The sequence below is a fragment of the Lissotriton helveticus genome, chromosome 1_1, assembly GCF_964261635.1.
Source record: "Lissotriton helveticus chromosome 1_1, aLisHel1.1, whole genome shotgun sequence".
NCBI lineage: Eukaryota > Metazoa > Chordata > Amphibia > Caudata > Salamandridae > Lissotriton > Lissotriton helveticus.
This window is the reverse complement of record NC_136057.1, coordinates 1894601995-1894626789: the sequence shown is the minus strand read 5'-3', so window position 1 is coordinate 1894626789 and position 24795 is coordinate 1894601995. Positions and strand designations below refer to the sequence as shown.

General features: G+C 42.8%; 1 protein-coding gene across 3 annotated transcripts in view; it reads left to right on the top strand.

The window, feature by feature from the left end:
- The window catches only part of ODR4 (odr-4 GPCR localization factor homolog), a 237167-nt gene that overhangs the window by 71626 nt on the left and 140746 nt on the right, over positions 1-24795 (top strand). For all 3 annotated transcript variants that reach the window (XM_078642589.1, XM_078642600.1, XM_078642610.1), the window contains exons 4-9: positions 91-186; positions 4656-4762; positions 6730-6766; positions 9726-9866; positions 14022-14117; positions 18729-18791. In XM_078642589.1, the coding sequence (XP_078498715.1) occupies positions 91-186; positions 4656-4762; positions 6730-6766; positions 9726-9866; positions 14022-14117; positions 18729-18791 (540 nt within the window). The remainder of the gene's footprint in view (positions 1-90; positions 187-4655; positions 4763-6729; positions 6767-9725; positions 9867-14021; positions 14118-18728; positions 18792-24795) is intronic.

Genomic DNA, 24795 nt, shown 5'->3' with positions numbered 1-24795 from the left:
AATAATAATTGCAAAGTACACTTTAAAGCTTGTTATGTCTTTTTAGAGTTTGCTTTCTCAAATTCGTATAATATCATATACTTTTAACAGTTATCCCGCATGCTGCCCGGAGGACTGTTGGTGCTCGGTGTGTTTCTTATCACATCACCAGATCTCAGCAAAGAGGCTCAAAATGTACTTCGCAAGGTATGTTTTTCAGGTTGTGTTGAAGAAGGAACCTAAAAAATATTTTAAAATGTCAGTCCTTAGATATAGTGTTGAAGGAACTATTTATCCTTTTTGTACCTCATACCTCCTTTACTTCTGCCTCTCATTTTACAGCTCCCCTCATTATATGTTACCTGTTTATTTTGCTTCTTTATCATGTCTCGTTTAAGGTTTGTTCCTTTAGGTACTTCCATCTAAATACTATACCCTGATTTTGTTTATATTTTTTATAATGATTTTTATGGGTTCATCCCTTTTTCACCTACAATAAGTAAGGTTTCCTTGTGTCGTTTTACACTTTTTTGTAACAGATTTCTAAAAAAGGCATCTTGGATTGTTTGCTATATTAAAGAATGTTTATCATTTTAATGATGATCCAACTTTTTAAATAATGAAGATACGACATAAGTTTGCATGGTTAATGTAAGTGCAGAGATTTAGATAAGAGTCCTCTTCTAAAGTTACTTGTAATACAACTAAAGGGCACCAATGTTCTTGAAATATTAGATTTCATGAGCGATACAACGATATGCTGCATTGAGAAAATCTTAAATCCGCTCAGATATGTTCAAACTGGATATAAATTTGCAGGTTTTGTTACAACTATGTTGTGATAACAGTTTTCTTTCAGCTGGCAACTTGCCAACTAAGGGGTAGATTAGGATCGTAGTTTTCCCGCATCCTCCGGGCCGGCGGAAGCAACCGCCGGCCCGGAGGATGCGGGAAAACCGCTGCGGAGCCTCAAAAGACCCACCGCCATATTAGGATGCCGGTGGGTCTTGAAATCTGTCCGCAGCTTTTCCGCCGCGGTCGCCTTCCGACCGTGGCGGAAAAGCTTTAACATGGCTGGCGGTGTCTATCAGACACCGCCAGATATATTAAGATGGTGTAATATGTATGCTTTTCCGCCGTGGAAAAGCATACGGACCTTCACTTCGGGGGCCCGTTGCGGGCCCCCTGGGTGAAGGGGGGGGGGGTGCACATGGGGGGTACCTATGGTACCCCCCTGCATTTGCGTGTACAAAGCAGCAGGCACCGCGTGGTGCCTGCCACTTTGTGCACGCAAATGCGGTGCATGCATTTTTAACACTGCGGCGGGTGCAGCTTGAAGCTGCACCCGCCGCAATGTTAAAGATAGAGGATGTGACCGCCACCCTGGCGGTCACATCCTAATCTGCACGGAGGGAACGCCACAGCCCATGCGGACGTTCCCTCCTACTCTGGGGTCGCGGACGGACTCAAGTCCGTACGCGATCCTAATGACCCCCTAAGTGAGATGCCTAACTAGAAGATAGTTTGCTGCCTAATTATTCATCAGGAGTGGGTAGGCCTGTGAGAAATCTCCCCAGATCTTTTGTTGCACCATTAGGTTAGTTGGCTTTGTTAAATGTGTGAACACACATGGCCTGATTCATATATGGCCACCACACTCGTGGTAGAGGCCGCGCAGTCGTGGCGGGGGTCCCTCACTCGTGGCAGGACCTCCGTTCTGCAGTTAAACATTGCGGAGGATTCTTCACTAGTGCGCCCCCGCCACAACTGCGGGACCTCCACTATGAGTGCGGAGGCAGTTTGTGAATCGGCCCCTAAGTTTTGCGCTCTCTGAGATTTAATCTATTGAGTTTGTCTAGCTTCAGAAGAAAACATACAGTGTGAAAACACCGCTGAGTGAGGTACCAGAAATAACTCTGCAGATAGAGTGACGTGACAGATGATGATAGAAAGCAAGATAACAAATAGATGATCATGCTCTGGAATCATAGTGTAACATACTAAATACTTTTAAGGCTCTAACATGACATCACTGCTCCATACAAAGTTCTGTAACTCTCCCAAGATGTTTACATATACCACTTCTGGAACAGTAAGACTCATGGTATCAACCAGATACATGAGGAAGTGCACGGAAGAGATAAACATATTTACTCAGGCCACTGTCATTGTACACCAATGAAACCTATTCTCCCATCTTCAATAACCTGGCTTCCAGTTAAGGCAAGGATTGATTTCAAGATTTTGAAATTGATTTATTAGTGTCACCTAGGTACAACCCACTTATGCCTCAAACACAAAATCAATCAGCTCATCTCATGATTCTAACAATCCTCCATGAAAAACGCAAAACTTAGAAAGATTGGATATTCAGTGGCTTCATCCTAGATTACGGAATACGCACTCTATCCATAATAGAAAGGAACATTTGCTCCTCTTATTTCACAAGACTTTAAAGACCTGACTTTTCTGCTTATTCCCCTCCTTGTTGTGGCCCGGCAATCAATATTTCCTCGACACCTGTGTATGTTTGCGTCCTTTTTGAGTTTGGTATAATATATATTTTTTTAATAAATATAGTATTACCCTAATGTGGTATTTTCAGTATCGACACTCCTGTGGACCTGGATAACCATAGAGAAGACAATAACTACAAGGCAGAATAGTTGCAACTTTAAGTATTCTGACATTGCGTGTATAAAGCTAAAACAGGACAACGTGGAAGAGCCCCTGATATGACATTTATCTTGTGTAAAGCTGTATACTAGATCAGTGTATATCTAATACATATTGGTGTCACTTTCCTTCACTTCCATCACTGCTTCCAATTGTCCGTGGACACAGAGTGATCTACTAGCTCTTCCCAATTACTTTGAAAGTGGGTGGATTTTATGCATTTTTGCCATGAATAGTACAGTAGAGCGTTCTGATCTTTATCAGTCCATTGTGAAGTTTAGAGATCTTTGCATCGGTGTATCAGGAGCGCATAATGGGGGTGGATATCATATGTTCCCAAACTTCATCACAGTGTATGTAAGCTGTCTAAGCTGATGGAGGGACGTACAATTCATCAGAATGAGTATTAAAACTTATAATAACAGAGGAGCAACCTGATCCTGGAGATGGTACTGAGATTCCTTCACAAGGAAAAATAAATGTTCTCCATAGTGCACCTTAGAACAATTGCTTATCCTGTCTTAAATCAACAGTGCTAATAACATTCTTGCTTGACTTTCTAAATACTTAGTTGCCCTGATTGAATGCATTCTTCCTGCAGCAGCATGCATCAAATCAGAGGCAAGAAATTCAGCCACTTTTCTTAAGATCTTGTGTCTTAAGGTGTCGAAAGCCTTTCTGTATGTCACATTTAAAATGTTCATACCCCACTCGTGCCCGCTTATACTTCCCCCTGCATTAAAAAAACTGATCTCATTTGATCTTAATCTGTTAAGCAGGTTCTTTGTTCTCTGCTAAGTGCACTGCTAGTTCCTAGGTTAGACCCAAACGAAATAAATAACAAAAATATAGAAATGTGCTTTCTGCTGTCTTATTACAGAATAACCAGAAGGTGCCTCTACTATCATTGTGATACTATGAGGCTCTTGCGTTCACTTTTTGTCTCTGAATTGTGTGCTTGCCAGTTGGAACACTAAGGGCCGGTGGCGGTGCGGTGGTTGTCTGGGGCCGCCACATCAGCAGTGCGACCACTGTATTAAGAGCATGGCAGTCGGACCTCCATGGCACCATTGCAACCCCCGGGATCTGCAATCCCTGGCGTAGGCACAGCGGTCTTGAGGCGGCAATATGCTTGGTGGTGTCACTGCATATTACGAGATTCCTCACCGCCAGTAGTCTCATGGTGGTTCTCACGCCATGAAACTTCTAGCAGTGAATAAACAAAGTGGGCCTGATAGGGCCCCCTGTGGCCCAGTGCATGGGTGGGCATGCAGGAGGGCACATCTTGTGCTCCCCTGTGTGCCAGCACCTCTGTTCCTGCGAGGCAGGGACTGCTCAGTCCCTGGCTTGCAGGAGCCTGCATTGGCGGTCCCGCAGCTGTGCAGTTCTAAGGCACCCTTATGAGCCTTTAAACTGCACCGCCACGGGACCGCCATGCCACCTACCTGCCAGAACATCAACTTGTAATATGGCGGGCGGGCGGCAGACAGGTTTGACAGTGTGAGCAGAGCGGTGGTGTGGCGGCCCGCTCCCACACTGCCAAACTCTTAATCAGGCCCTTAGTCTCTGATTACAAATGCCCCAGTTAATTGTGATATGGTTGGTAACTACTATTACCAGGCATTGAAATCACGAGTTTCTCACCAGACACTGCAACCCCAGCCACATTTTTCCTGGGGTAAAAATCCCCAATAGGCACTAAGGCATGTAGATTTTGACGCGGACCGCACCAAAAATCATGTTATGCCCCATTTTAGTGGCAAACTCAACACAGGTACTATATATCTCACCTCATAAATTCCAGTCCCTTCAGTCTTGGATTTTATCAAGTGCGATAAATATTACACCCTCCTCCAGGGCACACATAATCAGAGTAATAAGAGTGAACAATTTTTAAATAAATGCAATTAAATTAATTACTTGACTTTTTGTGTGCAAGCCGGTGCAATTGTTGCTTTTAAATCTTTTACATTTGAATTCAATTTAAACTTTTTCTTCAGCTGGTGTTCTCAGTGGATAAGACTGTGATGAAAACAAGGTTATGGAGCTATGCCGAGGACGATGTAACGGACAGAGTAGCTCTGCACTTCTGCTCTGCTACAAAGAAGTATCCTTTTTCATACAATTGTGATTATTTAATGCAGGTCCATTGTAGTACTCTAGTGCTAGCTGAACCAACTTCTGCATAACCAGAACCTTGCAAAATGAGTGAAGTCTTTGGGTACAGCAGAGACTCAAGATTTTAGGAGATTTGTATAAAAAGTGCTACTTGCTTCATGTTGCAAAAATCCATTACCATTAAGGCTGGACAGGCCTTTTATCTGCCTGGGCATTTACCCTGTGGGCTGGGGCAGATTTTAAGAGCCATGGGCTGTTCCTGATGCCTCTGTCACTTTCCCCAGCTCCCCCAGGTTAACTGCAGCAGGCACCAGAAGCCTTAAAAAAGAGAGAGACTGAGAGAGGTGAAAGGTAGAGAGAAAGCTATCAGGGAGGGAGAAGAGAGAGGAGAGAAAAAGAATGGTTCCCAAGTACCTCCCTGACTACCATGGAGTACCAGGGCCATTTTCCAACAAAGTGCTAATTACAAGAGAAATGAACTTAGATGACCTAACATCGTCGCTCCTCAAACATGTTTACGAAATTAACAAAGTTTATTAAATAGCTATCACATTATATTAGTCCATTTAAACAATAGTGTCAGAGGAGTGTTAGCAGGCTTCTCTTGAAGGGGCTGTACAATTGCTGTTGTCTTAAAAAAGTTTCACTGTGGTGCTACAAAAAAGAGCCCTGTAAAGTTACATGAGTTTATAATTTGCTTCGGAAGAACATACTCAATGACACACATAACACGCATTGACAAAGCCAGTAGGTCTAGATTTTATGGGCAGCAGCTTAGGCATGTAAATGCAAGCATACACAAATAATGCTTGCTTATGTTCGCATAAGAAACGAAACCTATTGGCATTGTCAGTGTGTGTTAGCTCATAAGACTGAGATAGATTCTGACCGGCAGCTCTCCTAGGACCAGAGTTATGAACATTCTATTCGCTAAAAGTATTTGCAATTCGCGCACCGCATTTTAGTGAATCGAATGGTATTGTGCAATCTTTACCTATATACTAATAGGTTGGGTCGCCAGATACCGAGTTGTAGTGTGTCGCAATTTGACCTACCTCATGCATATTAATGAGGTGAGATGCAAACTGCGGCCCACGATTCGTTGCCATCACAGGGATGATGGACTGTAGGATCAGCAGACCACCCTGTCTGTAATGGATTTTAAATAAAGCATTTTTTTCTGAATGCAGCCCATTTTCCTTCATGAAAAACGGTATGCATTTTTAACCTCTTCCGTGCGTCGGACGGCCCCCGGCCGTCTGACATCACGGTGGGCGTGTGCGGAGGACAGCCGGGGGCCGTCCGAACCGAGCACGCATCAAATTTCTCAGCACCACGGGGGAATTCCAGCCTCAGCAAAGCGGTTAAAAAAATGAAATTTTAACAAATCTTTTAAGACTAGGTAGTGGTCCTTGGCAGCTTGTGTCCCTGTCTCCCATCGGAACCTCACCTGCCCCAGTTTGCACCAAGCTGCCCTCTGCAGAACTGGATATCGAAATACTTGCAGAGTGTAGATGAGAACGAGGATGGTGCGGCAGGTTATGATACCTTCTCAGTACTATACTATATTTCGGAATTGGACTAGGGTGCACCATGTACTTCTTCCCTAAAAAAGCCAGCTAGTGGAGCTTGAGGGTGTAAGGGGAAGGACTGGCTCCACAGGGCAAAATGAAACTATGGCAGGCTTGCTGGAATGTATTACTATAAATCACACGACTTATATTGGAGTGGAGGCAATACATTTGTAAAATGTGGTCATATGTTGATTTTTCGAAGCGTCATTCATGGAAAGTTTAGACAATTGTGCTAGCCTAAATAGGGTGCAGAATAGTTTTTTTTTTTTAGGGATAAATGCTAATTGTATTACGCGTGTGCATATGCAGATAAAGCATATCTGTGCATTTACAGCATTGTTTAATTTCATTATGAATGGATGTGCTTTCTTTAATCCGAAAGAATTACCTGTCGAACGTATGACGTCCGAGATGCCAAGGTAAGCTTATTTTTAAACATTTTATCTTATTCCATTTTCCATAGTTTCCTTTTTGCATTAAAAGTACATGGTTTCTCGCCTTGTTCAAACCACGTATTAATTCCTTTGGTTTAGTTTATTGATTGTTACGATATTAGCAATTATTGTAAACACATGTAGTCTACCTGTTAATGTTGGAAAAAACCCTGTAGTATCCTGCGTCTCCCCATGTCTGAGCTGTATTCTGCAATGATGGGAGTGAATGACGTCATAGAATGGTGTAGTGTGGTGTATGGAGACAGATACAGTTGGAGGGAGGATGGAAGTCTGGCAGGACCTATTGGCTGTTGATAATGCCTAAGGGCCTAAATATGAAATAAAGAGCTTACCTTCTTGAGTGGCTCTAGATGCTTGTATGTACAACCTGACCTCCAACTACATCGAGCAGAATGTATGCTAGATGTGGCTATAATCCTGTCCTTGAATCTTTGGGGATATATCAATGCATCTCCTCCCCCTTCGAGGGGCAGTATGGTGACAGTAGCTACTTCCAGGAGGCAGGAATATTGGGAGGAGCTTACATGGTTAGAGCACGTGTCCTGGCACAGGGGACAGGGTACTGATCTTAGCTTTCTTACTGGCCAGTGAGGCAAATATAGGTTTTTGAGCGAGGGTTGCCCTCCAGGTTTGTGCTATCTGTATCCCAACCAGTAAAAATCCACCCGCAGCACAAGCTCCCATGGAGAAATGGGAGTTTGTGAACATCCCTGCACCGTGTGGCAGCCACAAGCCCAGATGTGGAGGGCCAGGGGGAAAGGGGGCAGGGCCCTCAGTGTCACTTTCCGACAGCCTTTCCATGTCGGAGAGCCCAAAATGGAAAGGCTGTCGTAAACTGACATTATTATCCCAACGACAAAAACGCCATCCTTAAGGGATTAGGGTGAGTTTCCGACGAAAAGCGTTGGTCGGTCCCTCCGACTGCTGCCTCCGACCGCATGCATTGTGATGCGTCAGTCAGACCGCATCGTAATTAGGCCCATAGTGTTAACCCAAAACACATTTATATTAAGCATCTGTAGTTGGTAAAACATGGTTATTTTATTAGGCGTTTGATTTGCAATTCTGGTTTTAGGCTAAGGGCTCTGTGCAGTTTCAAAAGCTGGTTGCTGTGTTCTTGTCATCACCTGATTAATATTTATAGAAACCTTCTACCCTCTGCCAGTATCACATCTATCCAATACACTTCCGGGCCTATACACGAAGGTAATTTACACTTGTACGTTTACTCTCACACTTTTGAGTACCTACACTACTTTGGGCTATTCAAAAAATCCTGATTTATGGTTACTCAAAAGTGTTGATTTACATGTCTCCACCCCTTGAAACAGGTCGAGCCAAATGTATGAGTGTAAGTTACTACTGACAAAAAGAAACAGTAGTGAGTCCAGCATCACACATGGCCAACCACTAATAACGCAACACCCTTCCATACAAAATAATGGAGGTAGGGTCTTTTTCCTTACATAAAAACCCCAGGAAATAATGTTAAAGGAAAATAGTTAAAAAATAAATATAATTTAATGTTTAGAAAATATTTTTTAAAACATCTCTTATTTAATTATGAGACATTTTGTCAGCCTTTTTTAATTTAAAAATTACCTTTTATAAATACAATTATATTACTTTTTAATAATTGTATGCATCACTTTCAAAAATTATTATTGCATTATCAAACTTTTTCCTTTTTACTTTGTAACAACTTATTTTTTATTTAAACTTCAGAAAAATGATCATCTAATTTATTTAAATTAATTATTATAACTAAAATATAGATAACAGCGCGGTAGCATTTTTATTCTTCTCAACTGCTTTTAAAATAAATGTATACACTTAACTTGCAGTATTGTATAACATACACATATTTGTACTGACTCTTTCCAAGTTTAATAAACCTTTTTACTTTTCCCTATACTTCACCAAATGGAGATTTCCACCCCAGCTGTGGAGTTTCTCTATGGTAAATGTGCGTAAAGGTAAATATAGGTAGTAATTTACAACAAGGGGTGGTGATGGACAGAGTCTCTGAATTAAGCAGAGTACTCTCACCCAGTCAAGAGATCAGGGCTAGATCCAACACCGTTTTTTAGCTCATTGCACCATCCCAGTTTCAGAACCTGGCTGTATGCAAATTAGTCTGTCCCTGGCCCAGTGCATCATGGGAACAGGGCAGACCAGACTACAAAAGCCAATTCTTACACTGGGAAGGAAACAAGCTTCCGGGGACCGGTTTCTGCCATTTCAGGCGTCTTCGGCCCGGTACTGAAACTGGGATGATGCAGTGAGCTAAAAAACGGTGTTGGATCTAGCCCTGATCTCTTGACTGGGTGAGAGTTTTCTGCTTAATTCAGAGACTCTGTCCATCACCACCCCTTGTTGTTAAATATAGGTAGTAGCCATGGATGCCGCTATCTCTGGGTTGCAAATTTTTCCTCGATCTCTCAAATATAGACCAATTTATAGGTAGTGTTTAAACATTTGGCTTTACCCAGGGCTCCAAAAATCCTGTCACTGGTATCCATACTAACAAGACCAGTGTAATACAATTGCAAGAATAAATAGAATTATACTCAAAAGAAAATTGGAAAATTATTCATTTTCTTTCATATGTCTGTCGGATAGGTACAGGAAAATGCTGGAGTGACGTAGGCAAGTTAATTGTCAGAAGAGCCTGCTTCTGTTAGCGGAAAGGATAGTTTCTCAAATGGACATTCTCATCAGTGAAGTTGAACCTGAATCTGTACTGCAGTCTGCTTACACTGCAAGTTTAATTCTTCTTATAGGGTTTGAATAAATGGGCTGTTAAAAAAAAAAATCCTTTGTGCTCAGTGGACCCTGATTTATATAGCTCAAATGCAATACTGGATGATATTGTGGATTATTGCAATTAAAATAAATTGTCTTCTGGTTTTTTTTCTTCCAGTGTTCAGCCAAGCCTGCAGATTGGAAATACCAGAGCGGGGTCTCCTCCTCGTGGGTACCGCTAGAGTGCACCATCAAGGTTGACATTCATATCCCGTCACCCGCTGCCTCCGTCAAGCAAGATCTTCAGAGAAGTATACGGGTGAGCTGGTCTATAAAGTACTTGCACATGGGCACTGTATCCTGTTTGGGGGTGAACACATGGAAGGTGCAACTCTAGATGCAGCAGAAGTATCTGATCATCTGCTTAGAAGTTGGGTCTGAATAGAAGGCTTGTAACTGGTCTTCTGATATTTGTCTCCCTTAAGCCTTTTAATCGTCTTTAGTTCTTGGGTTCCCGGTGGATCAGGATCTTCTACTCTTCACTACTGCACTGTGATTAGATTACCTTATCCATTTGCTGTGCATGCTTGTAATGTGGGTGATGGGTTCCAATAGTAGATTAATATTAGGCTCTTTTGTAACTTAATAACTGACTTGATTTATATCAGATAATAAAGCCCTGATATATAATGGAATAGAGTATTAGTTTGGTAATCAACTTTTTCCCTAGTTTCGCAGGTTTACGGTCTCCTGCTATAATGGCGTTTCACAAAAGTATGGGGTACACTAGAAGGAATCAAGTGGGGATTTAAGTTAGATATAAAATATACTGCTAAGGTGCACATACAGTTTGTTCGACCAACAGCCAGCAGACCAGCGCCAGAAAGCAAGTCAGTGGAAGTACTGATAATACAGTTGAATTGGAGATGATCCTGTGTTTAAATCAGTGATGTTGTGTTCAATCCTGCGAGATGCCCAATAGATGGCACTGCATTTAATGCACATTCATGTTTATCTAAATCACTTTCGCTGGTTGGCTTTTGGTGCTGAAGAAATATAAGTACACCACTAATATACTATAAAAAAAGATTTTTTTTAAACGCTGTCATCTTGAGGTGGCGTGCGTATGTTTGCAAATAACATGAACCATTGTACAAATACATTAAAAAAAACATGCAAGAAAGCAGAAATAAAAGGAGGGATTGATCACCTAGTCATGGCACTTAAGTGCACTTATTTTGGATGGATTTTACATGCTTTCATGTTACACAGAAGAAGGAAAGCCAAAACAAAAGCTGCCAGTGGTACATCGATCAGACATCGATTTTAAGCACAATGAACAATGACAGTACCACACATTTCTATAACACCATAAATGAAAGCGAAACTGAAAGTTCACCTGCGCTGCTCTCTTTGATTAGGTGCGTCTTAGGCCTCCAGCCAAAACTTGCTACATTTCAGTCCTTCAAAAGAAGGAAAATTACTGCACAACAAATGCACCTTAACATGTGTTAGCCCGGCGGTGCTCAACTATTAACCTTGCATTGATTACAAAGAACAGCACTTAGGTTAGGACTGATTACGATCTTGGCCGATGGGACACTCCATTACGAACGTGACTCCAAATTGCAAGTTCCATAACATATCATGAAATTGTAATTTGGCGGACGGGGTATCGGTCACTTTGTCACGGAGTACCCCTGTCCGCCAAGATCGTAATCAGTAACTTAGGACCTGATTACAATCTTGGCGGACGGGGTTACTTCATCACAAACGTGACGGATATCCTATCCGCCATAGCACAATTCCATTATATCCAATGGAACTTGTAATACGGCGGACGAGATATCCGTCAGGGTCCTGGCGGAGTATCCCATCCACCAAGATCGTAATCATGCCCTTTGTTTTCACTCCATATCCTTAGCAGAACTCAGCTCATCCATTTTATATACAGTGGCATGTGATGGACAGAGGTGTGGGTGGTTATTTTTGCAATTGATGGCGTCACTGGTTAAAGAAGCCCCAGATGTTATAATGCATTGTCTTCTGGGCAAGATTTGCCACTTTGCCAGGAATTTTGTATTTAGGCCGCAAAAAAAAAAAAAAAATCGGCTTCTTTGAAACTCAAAACAGCTAAAAGAAATCCCTTTAAAAGAATTTTAGAGTGAACAAGTAAGGCCAACAGATGCAGCATGCTGTGTTATTTATACAAGCCTTGGCGAAGCCAGTAGGTCTAGCCTTGGCATGCTGGTGCAGTGGTTGCTGTTTTATATATTTATTATTGTATACATATGTCACAAAAAAAGAGGGCAAATGTAATAAAACTTGATGCCATCTATAGGAGGCCATAATATGCTTGCAATAAAAGTGTTTACATTTAACAGAATCACTTTTGTGGATGTTTCACTATTGATTAAAAAACATAGTCTTTCAGTTGTGCAATGCAGTTTACTGCCAATGCTTGAGAAGGCGGCAAAAAAAAATTATCACCCAATCAAGCATTCAAATTCAAGGCAGCTACAATGTCACTTAAATTTGTAACATCACTTTAAAAGGGACAAAGGAAATAAGTCACCATCTCAATTAGCCCCCAAAGTGCATGCAAAATAAATACATGTTTTTTTAAAAGACAGTATACAAAAATAACATAAAAAACACACTTTAAAAGAACTTTGTCACTGAAAAGAAAGGAAATATTGTTTTAACAATGTGCACAAGCTTTGTGTTTAGTCCCTCAAGTGAATGGAACCAGTCCGTAAAGTGGATTGACCCATAGTCCATGCTGTATGGTCTGGCAGGAAGAAGCAAAATGTAAATGGCAAATCAGCAGACCAATGGACGAAGCCTGCTGACCAACAGCCCCTTTATGGATATATATATATATCATGTGTACATTTGCAGAAAATAATAACCTAGTGAGATAGTGAAAGCTGCAGGCCTGTAGGCAGAAGTATATTTTTAGGGGTCATGACCCTCAGCTCTGACCAAATTGTAAAGCTGTACTCTATATGTGTATTTGTTCCAAAATGCTAGTTGTAGTACTAAATATCGACCCCGTCCCCCTAAGAATATCGTGGGATGACAATATCAAGAGCAGAATATCAAAATATATGTGTATATAGGTAGGTATAGATTTACTATTCCTAACTCCCCATTCCTTTAAAGATATATATATAATATAAGAGTGGAGTAAGTTATAGAAAATCTACACCTAGTTACCTGTCGATATTTTGGATTCGATATTCTGTCCTCAATGTTCTGTGCTACCAATTTTATGGTTTCGATATACAGGGTGCACACCCTGTGATTATGTGTGAAGGAATAAGTGGATTTTTTTTAAGGTACATATTATAGCAACCTCAACTAACTTTACACAATCCAACTTTAAATCTTATCAGTTTGATGGAATTTAAAGTAGAAGGATGTAAAGTAGGCTGACTCGTAGCTTTCTGTATTTTCTAAACTGTTAAAGCTTTGTGAAAGTTTTTTTTTTTTTAAACAATTAGCTGGTATCGTCACTCAGCCCATCCTCCCACACCTCTTAGCTCAGATGGTGGAAGTCCAGTCTCCACACTCAGCATTTTTGTGCTGGAGAGTGATCTACCTGGGACATTCTGCATCAGGAATTTATCACACCAAGGCTGCCTCAAAGATCAGATCTAAAAACAAGCATTGGCAAAGGCAATAGGTCTGGCGTTGGCCGCTAGCTTTTTGGAGAGTCTTGTTTGTTTTTTCATGATTTTTGCAAAACTTTATTGTTCAGGAAACTGCAGGCCTAATGAAATCTGAAAAAAAATAATGGCTTTAGGCATAAGTGTTTTTCTGCTCTTAAACAAATACACATTAATATGGTACATTCGGCACTGAAGGAAACTTCCTTGTGTTCAGATGTGCTTCTTGTGAAAAGGAAGCATGCCCTTACTCATATTGAAGTATACAAAAAGTGGTTAATGGAATGCTTGAATTAATCTCAGCCACTGGTAATTACTCAGACGCATCCCAGTACATCGTTATTTTACACACCATGCCACCTCAGTTGCACTCTGCTATATGCAAATCAGTCTTGACCCTGCTCCAGTGGAAAAAGTCCAGCCCAAACTGCCCAGCTAGGTCCTCCTTCAACCAAAATAAAAGCCACCCAGGACCGGTTTTGCCCTTGTTATGGGCTCATCAGCCGGGTATAGCTTGGTTCCAGTGACACAGCGTGCATGGGACCCACTTCTGGGCATACCCGTTCCACTTAAGGCGACCTACTAAATTACACAAAATGTGAAGGATGGAATGCTAGAATTAATTTCTACTGATGGGAAAAATAAATTTGTGTACAAATATTACCTCACACCAAGAACTCAGGAGTAGCTACATCCCTAATCCTTATTTCCATTTTTTAAGTGTGAGCTGTGCTTTTACATTGATAACTCTTACCTTTCTAAAATAATTACTCACACTTTCTAGCTTGTCTTTTTCTGTTCAGGACGGGTTGACTAGGTGGGCACTGCAAATCGGGCAAAGTGTTTTCCTGCTCAATGGACAAGTAAAAGAGGAAGGCAGTGAGCTGCTGTGCGGACAGGTGATTCTGTTATTGTACACTATGTTCTATCTCTTACTCTGCTTTGTTAATATGTAAAACATTTTTGGCTGCCTTCCTTTTTTATAATTAATATTATTACTGTCATAGTTATCATGTCACAGTTATCATACATTGCATTGCTTTCAAGCTTCACATTTTTATGTTCTTCATAAAACAAAATATCATTGAATGCGATACAGTACACAACAACTCATATCGACATAATGCAGCACCAAAGCGGGAAACAGATACAGAAGAATCATGTCAAATAAATAATCTTCAAATTTAAGTGTAAAAACAGATCTTTTTCAAGATGATTAACTGTTCAGCTGTCAAAAATAAAACCATATATCCTCTATTTGACTTCAATGATGATCCCAGTTTGGTGACAACGTTAACTAAAACTGTACAAGAACTCGGACCCAGATGTATAAAGCCATTTCGCAGTTGCAAAGCCTGCAGTTCGCAAATTTACATGGTTTGCACCCACAATATGGCTTTTTACAGTGTACAAAAGCCCTTTTAGAAGTTGAAGAGTCTTTGTGATTCATAACAGTGCTTCTGTGACACTTTTTAAACCAGAAATAGGAGGGTGGCATGAAAGGGGCACCACCTCCTACTTGTGATTTGGAAAGGAAAGTCTCAGTGGTTCGTGAGCTCCCATTCAGACTGCAACCCATTGATCAATTTCTGACCCTCCAGTTGGGGTGATAACTAATATGCAGTGGGGAGGGTGTTGAGCAGAGGCGAAGTTCTCCGTAGGGGACCGCTTCCAATTTGGGAATCATGTTGGAGGCCTAAAGGGATGGTGGTTTGCTGTCACTTGCAGGCCTTCACCCCTGAAGGGGATTGGGTTGCTAATGCAATCTCTCTCATTTATATTCATTAAACAAATTGTTTTGTGAATAGACAACTTGTGACACTATCTACTAGTATGTAGACCCCTTTACAAACTACACTTCTATTTCTAAATCAGTAGGCGTGCAAGTGCATATCCCTGGTTTAGAAATTGGAATAGTACATCTGCACACAGGATGGAACAGTATATGCCACACAAATGATGATGATTCTGAGGCTAATAACCTCCTCCTTTCTTGATTTGCAGAATGCAAGTGACCTGGATACTTCACTAGAATGGGACCTCCCTTGCTCCCTTGTCCCTCTTCATTCTCAGTAGTGGTGGAAAAAGCACCATACGCTTCAGGGTTAGCGTGCTCCCTGCCTGAAGCTAACTTTAACAATTTGACAGACATCTTGCAGTCATCTTATACACCTACGGGGCCCTTGCTCCCATTGAGTGAGGATATTCTGGAAAGTGTTCTGGCTGTGTGGAATAAACCCTTTCTGGACCTGCAGGCCACAATTACCCAACAAGGTCCTGCCCAGTTGACCCCACATGTGCGTCACCACATCCTTCTCTGGAATGTTTTGTGGTCCAAGTTTCTTACTCCAAACTGAACCCAACCACTAATCCGAGACACCTCCTATAGGTGGTTAAGTATTTGCCTCTGGCAGCCTTGTTCTTTATACTGGGAATGCCACATGTCTCCAGGACAGCTATGTCCATGCCCTGTGGTAGGTGGCACATTTTATAGTCATTCGGCTACCCAAAACATATCAAAAAGCCATTTATCAAGATTGACCAATGACTGTATGGATGCCTGCAAACAGTTCCTGCAGCACAGCCTGGATTCTCAGGACACTGTGGCTCGGGCCACGGGCATGGCTACCACTGTGTACCAACAAACATGGATACATGCCACTGGCTTCTTGGGAACATGTAGGCAACTTTCAATGGCAAGTAACTATTCTGAGAGAAGCCTGACTCCACCCTGGAATGCTTCCAAAACAGCTGACCTACTGTTTGCTCAAAGGACCTAGCCTCCTCAGTGAGACAATCCCACCAACAATATATAGGATGTTTTTCAGGCTACACCAGGCCACAAGCCTCATGGCAGCTGTTAGACCTGTCATTCTTGGTGTGTCTTCCCCCAAATATTTTGCCTTTACCCCTCTTGTTTTTTTAATTTATTTTTGTTGGCTTTAGGACTCAGTGCCCTTTTCCACTGCTAACAAGAGCTAAAGAGCATGTCCTCTACGTGGATGCCTTACAACCAATTGACCTATATAATTGACTTGTAAGACTCTAGTAATTGGTACTACATGTGCCCTGGGCCTCTAAACTAAATGCTACAAGTGGGCCTGCAGCACTCATTATGCCACCCACTTAAGAGTGCTATAAAACATGTCCCAGGCCTGTCATTGCAGCCTGTACTGCAGCCTTAAAACTTTAATTTCAACCTGGCAAAACAAACCTTTTGCCAGGGCTAAACGTTTCTTTTTAATACGTATGTCATACCTAAAGTCGGCCCTAAATAACCCATAGAGCAGGGTGCATTGTATTTAAAAAGTAGGATATGTGTTTTATAAGTTTTACATGTCCTTGTGGTGAAAAACTTCTAAATTCGTTTTTCACTACTGCAAGGCCTATCTCCTGTTGAATAACAGTGGGATACCTTATTACATTTAATAAGTGCTAACTTTTGATTAGGACCAGATATGAATGCCCAGTTTGGACTCAAATGAATTGTAATTTAAAACCCTCTATAATGGTTATGCCAGATTTTAAATCACGATTCAGAAAATGCCACTTTTAGAAAGTTGACATTTTCATGTCCTAAACATTTCGTGCCTGGGGTCTGCGTCCTGGTCACAACTGTGAATAGCTTGTCAGTTTGCCTTTATGTATTCCTCCCAGACAGGGAGACAAAGGGGACTGGTTGTAGGATATACTGCTACGATGGCTGGGGCTGAGCTGTTCCCTGCCCCACTTACATTTCAAAGGCCTCCCTCCTGCTCACTCCAAGGGGACTGGATACCAGTATTTTGTCACCCTAGGCTACTTGGAGCCTTGACAGGGGAAGGAAGGAACTTTCTAGAACCAAATGTGAGTGTAGACAGGATGTTACTTCCACTTCAAAGGCTTGCACAAAGTATAAATATTAGATCTTCTGAACCATCTCTTCTGTCCACCCCTGGACCTGAAGACTACAGAAGAAGGACTGTCTTTCCCCCCATAGCAATGCCATGCTGTTTGAGGCCTGACTTGTTTTCCAGAAGACTGCCCTTTTACTTGAAGCCTGCCCTACTCTATGTAAAGGAAGGATAGATCTGCTCTCTTCATTATAGGGTAACCTGGGTGACTCTAAAGGTCAGTTAGCTGATTGGCTTTTCTGAGCTACAGGGACACAACAACCTCCAGAGGTCTCCCTGCAACTGGCCAGCTGATCTGCTAGGACCCACAACTGGACCTACCTCTGCTAAAGTATGCTAAAGTATGTCCCTGACCCAGGTCCCGGACCCTTGACTGGCATCCCACTTCACCCCATGTGTAGAAAAGAAAAATCCTGACGTTTTGGAGTCTTTGCATCGAAACACTACTGCCTGTGATGACTGCAAATGCAAAGCTTCTGTGAACCTGACTATTCGTGCTATAGTGATCTTCAGCAATGATTAGCAATGTGTGATCTGCACTTTTGTGCTACAGCAATGGCTGCTGGTGGTGACCAACAGCGCGAAGCTCCAGCTATGACTGTCCGCGACACCCGACTGGAACTTCACAATGCAGCGATGGCCTGCTCCTCAGTTATAGATGAAAACATGTCACATATTTCTATTTTTTATGATTCGTTTTTGATTTCAACTATTAGTTTCTTTTGAGAAAACCATGAGCAATGTACAGAAATATATAGCTTTCATGGATCACCCAGAGGTTTAATGTCTCTTTTCACCACAAACAACCAATAGGTAGGAACCACAAATTTGGATATATAGGCTACCACTTAGAAACCTGCAAAAACTATGATGACATTTTTTTAAATTTAATAACTGCCAGTTGCTGAAAGCAAAGAAGCTGGCCATTTTAGCGTAAGAAACCTTTTTTTGATGCTATTTTTAGAACAATACCCAGTTTCTTCCAGAGCAATTTCCCCCCATTCTTCAAAAAACAAATATTTGCTATATTTTGTCTGTTTTCTTAGTGTCCTTCATGGGAATCCACTACGCCTGGGTAACTTGAGTCTACAACATGTGGGGGAAAGTATGCATATATGGCCAGTGCTTTTTTTGTGAAAACAAACATTATGAAAGCTTAAGCACAAGTAGGGGAAAGTACAACACTTAACATTTTTTGATATTATCTTGTAATATCTTCTTTCATAAGTTGAACACAAAAAAAATGCCAAGACTTAAAAGGTTAAAATGCTCAGTTTCACATATTGATCTTTCATAAGCTTTAAATGAAATGGAACTTAAATTCTGCACTAGGCTTGTTTGGAGGGTTTCCATTTTAATAGCTCCATTCAATTATTTAGTACACTTTTTTTAGATTTTGCTGTGCATTAATTTTTTTCTGATTTGGGTGCACATTTCATTTTGCACATTTTCATTTTACTCATTTCACTGCACATTGCATTTTCCTTATTTATTGTAAATCTATTTTTGTGCATTTTGATGTACATTTCATTTCTACATTACGTTCCACGGTTTATTTTGCAAGGGATATTGGCTTTTACTGTAAATCATCCTATTCCAATCTTTTTTTTTCTTCAGAAAAAGTCAGCGAGAGGTACTTTCCAATTACCCTCCTTCTTGGTCCAGGTTCTTACACCAATTGTAAGTACTTACGTGAGACATCAAACATTTGTTATGTTGGTATGCTGCAAGGACTTTCTGAATTCAGCAGGAATTGAGGTAGCTTTAGCAAACACTCATGCAAGTCCTCTTTCTCTTAATACACAAGTAAAAGAAATCCAGCTCAGAGGAGCCGTATTGCCCATGTTTATTCGTATGCAACTACAGAATAGGAAACCTGCCATGTGCTCTCAGTGTCATTTAAAGGCTAAGTTTCTTTTGTCCTTTAGCACTGTTTTCAAGTTTTATTTGAGAATTGTAAATGCTAACAATATAATCATATAGATCAATATATCTTAAGTGGAACATTATAATATCATCAAACCATAAGTAAGAGCAGAGCTTTAGTTATTATTTATTGAATATAAATTTGATGGCATTGAAAAAGAAAAAAATATTTTAAATAGAGAAAATAACATTTTTAAATATATCCAAAAGTAATTAAGATAGAAAAAATAATGGTAGGGGAAATACAGAGATATTGAAAGAGAGGGAAAAAGGAGAATGACGAAGAATGTGCCCAGTAATACTGTCCTATTACATCTTTGTATATGTGCATTATAAATATTATTCTTATAATATAATTATTATTTTTTTTTTAATTATACAAGACGTTTATTAAGCACTGTCAAGAATACACAGCGTCACGCCTACAACCCTGAGGCCGCCTGCCATTGGTGTAAACATCGGGATATTCAAATGCATAGCATACATGGCGTAGATATTTCGACATAGCTGCTGTACACACATGACAATATCGTATATATTAAACATTAGCCAATCAATTCGTCTTGTTTTTTGTTTAGTTCGTCCTAAACCATAACATGTGCGGTATCATATCCATATGTAGGGGAAATTCGTACGCCAGTATGGCAGTTGGCATATTCTAATGCGGGATATTAAAACATAAAGTACATCTCAGGGGGATGCACATCAGAGCTGGGGCAGTATATTGCTGCTTGCAAGGCCATCAAGCAATCCACCACATCTAAGTCATAGGGCAGACAGTATTACAGGGACACACAGAGAGATGGGTACCACACTGGTGTCCGGAGTGGTCCATCGGTGTTGCTGTGGGAGGTCGGGGGGGGGAGAGGAATCAACAATAACAGCAGCTCAGCAAATATCTTAACACCCCATCTCCACACCCCTCTATGAAATTGGGACCTCATAGCCCCGTCCCGGCAGTGCAGCCTTAATCACTGGTGTCCTCAGGAGATGTCTCCAGCAAATAGCATTGCAGCGGAGCCCATATGTCAGTAGGCCTGGAGGCAACCGGCAACAGTTCAGAGTAGATATGCATTTGGTCCTGACAGTATACCATGTCTCGCATCCAATCCTTGAATTTGGGGGCTCTTCCCCTCCCCCACCTACATGCCACTCTACGCTTGGCTAGCAACATAGCCAACGCCACATATTTGCGGTGGGCCGCATGAAGCGGTTTAACATAGCCCAGCAGCGCCATTATCGGAGATGGGTCTACCACCATGTGTATCATTTTGGAGATGGCCTGAAAAACTTGATCCCAATAATTGTAAATCTGTTCACAACCCCATGCTAGGTGTAGAAAGTCCTCCCCCGGGGCCCCACATCTGTCGCAAGTGTCAGTAGGACGTAACTGGAATCTGTGCAGGCGTGCTGGTGTGTGATATACCCTATGTAGGAATTTGTAATGAATAATTCTATATCTACTACTAGATGATATGTGCTCCGTCTGTAGGAGACAGAAGTCCCACTGCTTGTCAGTGAGTGTCACAGCCAGCTCTTGGTCCCATTTCCCTCTGGCAGGCAGTTCTGTATAGTCCATATTGACACGGACCGATTTGTGTAGCGTAGCAACCAGCTTGCTGGGGCTATCCTGCAGAAGAATAGTCTGTAGCGGGACTAGCACAGGAGGTTCATGCGGGAAGTCGGGAGTAACCGCCTGCAAACCACGCCGGAGCCGGATATAGTAAAATACTTCCAGCGGCGTCGGCTGTATCCCTTCATAGAGCTGGTCTTTGGTACGGAAGGTGCCATCCCGATACAGGTCCCCCCATGTTCGAACATGTATTTTCTTCAACAGCTTCTGAAAGCCAGTTTCTTGTAACAGCGGTAACTGCGGGTGGTAAGTCAGAGGTAATAGTGGGGCATACAATAGTTGTAGATCAAGTCTCGAACTGATACGATGCCACGCTGTCACGGTGCTCAAGACAGTGTTGGGGGTCTTATCTCTGCCTTCTACCGGTGAGTATAACGCACCTTCAATTGGAGTCGGGTGTGCCAGCCAATGCTCAGCCGCCAGTTAGGGCATGTACCTAGGTTGTAGAATCCAGAAGTAAGCAAAATGGGCCTGGGCCGCACAGTAATAAAGTTCAAAATCTGGAATCCCAAAGCCACCCTGCGAGTAAGGCCGGATGAGGATCTCCCACTTGAGTCTAGGTGATTTCCCGCCCCACACCAGCCTTAGCAGTTCTGTGCGCAGTAGTTTGAAAAAAATAGGCCCCAGGATGAAATGGTATGTTCAAAAAAAGGTATAAGAGCTGAGGGAGTATCACCATCTTAATCAATGAAGCCCTCCCAGCCATGGACAGGGGAAGGGTTATCCATCTGGAAACATTATCACTGATTTTATTCATTACCGTGCCATAATTAGCTCGGATAAGTGCCTCTCTGTCTCGTTCAATATGTATTCCCAGGTACTTAAAATCACCCTCACACCAAGCAAGCGGATACTCCAATGGAAACTCACGTGTCGAGGCGGTGAGAGGGAGAATGCACAACTTTTTCCAGTTTATCTGGACGCCAGAGAGTGCTCCGAACCGTATGAATTCTCTGAGGATGGGGTGCAGGTTCTCACCTGGGTGGCGGATATAGAGGGTAATATCATCGGTGTACATCGAAATGAGTATCTGCCTTTGAAAACAGCGCAATGCACTATCACGATGATGTTGACGTAATTTAGCCGCAAGGGGTTCTGTGGCTATGGCAAACAGGAGTGGGGAAAGTGGGCAACCCTGCCTAGTTCCCCTTGATACAGGGAATTCCGAAGACAGTCTCCCGTTAATGAGTACTCTGGCCACGAGGCGTGTATATAATAATCTGATCCAGGAGATGAAGATAAGCGGAAAGCCCATACGCTCGAGCACCTGGAATACATAATCCCACTCCAGCGAGTCGAACGCCTTAGTGGCGTCTAAAAAAATGGCCGCCATTGGCAGGTCTTCGTGAACAGAGTCATAGACAGAGAAAAAGGTGCGGAGGTTATGCGATGTTGCCCTGCCCGGGACAAAACCAGCCTGATCAGGGAGTATTAATGCAGGCAATAAAAGGCTAATGCGTGTCGCTATCAATTTGGCGAGAATCTTCACGTCGCAGTTCAACAATGATAGAGGTCTATACGAATCGCAATGAGTAGCGGGCTTCCCTGGCTTAAGGAGGGACGTGATAAGAGCGATTCTCATGGAGGCAGGGAGGTGGCCAACTTCCAGCGCATCCTCATAAACTTCGCGCAGCACTGGTGCCATGAAGTCAATGTAGGTCTTATAGAATTCAATGGGAATGCCATCCAGCCCAGTGGCTTTCCCTGATTTCATGTGCATGATAGCCTCCCTGACTTCATCTAGTTCGAACGGGGAACTCAGAAAAGCCCGTTGTGAATCACTCAGCCACCCCAATGATACATCCGCCAGGTAGTCATCTAGCGTCAGGTCCCCTGTCCTAGACGAGGAGTACAGTGTACTATAGTGTTGAACAAATTGATTTAATATGTGAGCAGTGTCCCTGAGCAACAACCCTTCCGCCGTTTCTAGTTCGAGTATGACAGTCGGTGAGCGCATAAGTTTTATCGTTGCAGCCAAGGCCTTTCCAGGCCTCTCACCCTCTCCATAACGTCTAGCCACCCAATGTTTGTTCCTGAACTTTACCTCCCGTGCCGCTTCATCCGCATATTCTGATAGTTTTTCCCGTATTATAGCTAGCGTATTACTCCCAGGGTTTGCTCGGAGGGCCTCTTCCGCGGCCCCTAGCTCCGACTCTAGAGATTTCAATCTATTCAGTATGCTCTTAAGCACCCCAGAGCCCTTAGATATGCAGAGACCCCTAAGGGTGGCTTTTACGGCATCCCATATAGTTTCGACATCTTGGACGGAGTCTTTATTACGTTTGAAATAGTCTAGACATTCCTCTCGAAGCTCTTCCTGGAACACCGCGTCCAGTAGCATCGAGGATTGCATACGCCATGCCGTAGCAGGGGGGCCCAGTTCAGTCCCTCGCAGTGTGATGAGAACAGGTGAGTGATCGGAATATGTCCTGGGGAGGTGTGTCGAGTGTACCAGGGATGTGTAGAGTTGTGGTGTCAAGAGTAGGTAATCAAGTCTAGCCCAGGATCTTGCCTGTGCGGTGAAATGTGTACCCTCACCCAGTGCCCCATGCCGGGATCTCCATGCATCTATGAGATTATTACCATCAATAGTCGCACAAAGCACCTCCCTCCCATTAGTGTAGTGATGGGTGGCGGGGTGTGATCTGTCCAAAACGGGTTTTAGGGTTACATTGAAATCCCCCCCCAGATGAGGTGTTGTGGCCCGGTCTCAACTATCGCCACCCACAAGTCAGTAAAGTACTGTGGATCATCCACATTGGGCCCATAACAACAGGCCAGTGTCACAGCCATATGTCCCAGTCTGCCCCACATCAAGCAATATCTTCCCTGTGGGTCCACCTTTGAGCCTGCTAAATAAAAAGGTGTATTTCTTTTAATCAAAATGGCCGTATCCCGTGCATACGTGGAATATGAGGAGAAGACTGTATACGAGGCCCATCTCTTCCCAAACGAGTGTGGTCTATAAGGGTGGAAATGCGTCTCCTGGAGGAATGCAATATGTGCTTTATGTCTATCAAGATAGCTCAGAATTTGCCTTCGTTTTCTATGATCACCCAGCCCCCTCACATTCCACGTGATGATATTCAAATTCGTGTCATCCATAATCGCAATTGGATAGAGAGATTAGAAATCAAGGCATCTAGCAGGGTGTAACCACTGCCAGCAAGTAGCAAACTATTTTCAAATCCTGCCCGCCCAGCAGTCTCCATGGATAGCGGGAGAGCCAGCTCAAAGGCATCACCCCATTCCACATTGATATGCCTCTGTACCACACAAGCCTCACATTCCAAAACAAATCTTTCCACCATCCGGACGCAATTAAAATGTCCCCTGCCAAGACAAAGAAGTAATTCTTCGATACCCGGTGCACATGTTAAGAACATAAACCAAACATTTCCCCCATATTTAACGCCCACCCACCCCCCTCCAAGAAGTTCCAACAGGAACACATTGCGCGCAGGAAGAACAGCAGCAATCGATTTACATCCCTGCTTACACAATCCATACGGCCCTACCAGAGAGAGCCACGGTTTGCCATCTGCATTCCTCCCATACACTGCATCTCGCCCGCCTCCCCCCACCCACTGAAGCATCCCCAACTTGCCAGCACCCCAAACCCACCCCCCACCCAAAACGCAACCAAAAAAAGTAAACATCAGAAGAAAGAGAGTCAAGAATATTGGGGTATACCCATTAGGGGTCATCAGAGGTGCACGTCCGTCCACCCCCATGTCTCCCGCTCCGCGCAAAGGCGTTCCCCAGTGTCTCTATCCGAAGGGGGAGGGAGAGTGGGGGGGGTGGGGGCCTGGCATACTTTACCGCCTGCAATCCAGCATCCGTCCTTAGTACCCCAAACATCAGTCGCAGTCTTTGGTCACAGTGAGAGTGCCCGCTATACAGAGGGGTAGTTACCACAGTCCAGTAGTGTGCAAGCTGCAGCAGCACCAGGCCATCCATCGCTTATTCAGAACTCAGGTCGTGTTGACCCTCAGCATCCGCAGGCCGTTTTCCCTGTTTAGGCAGAGTTTTAAGATAATCTTCGACCTGTTGTGTGTTGAGAAAGAAATGTTGTGTGCCTTGATGGGTCACTCGCAACCTGGCTGGGTATAAAAGAGCATAGTC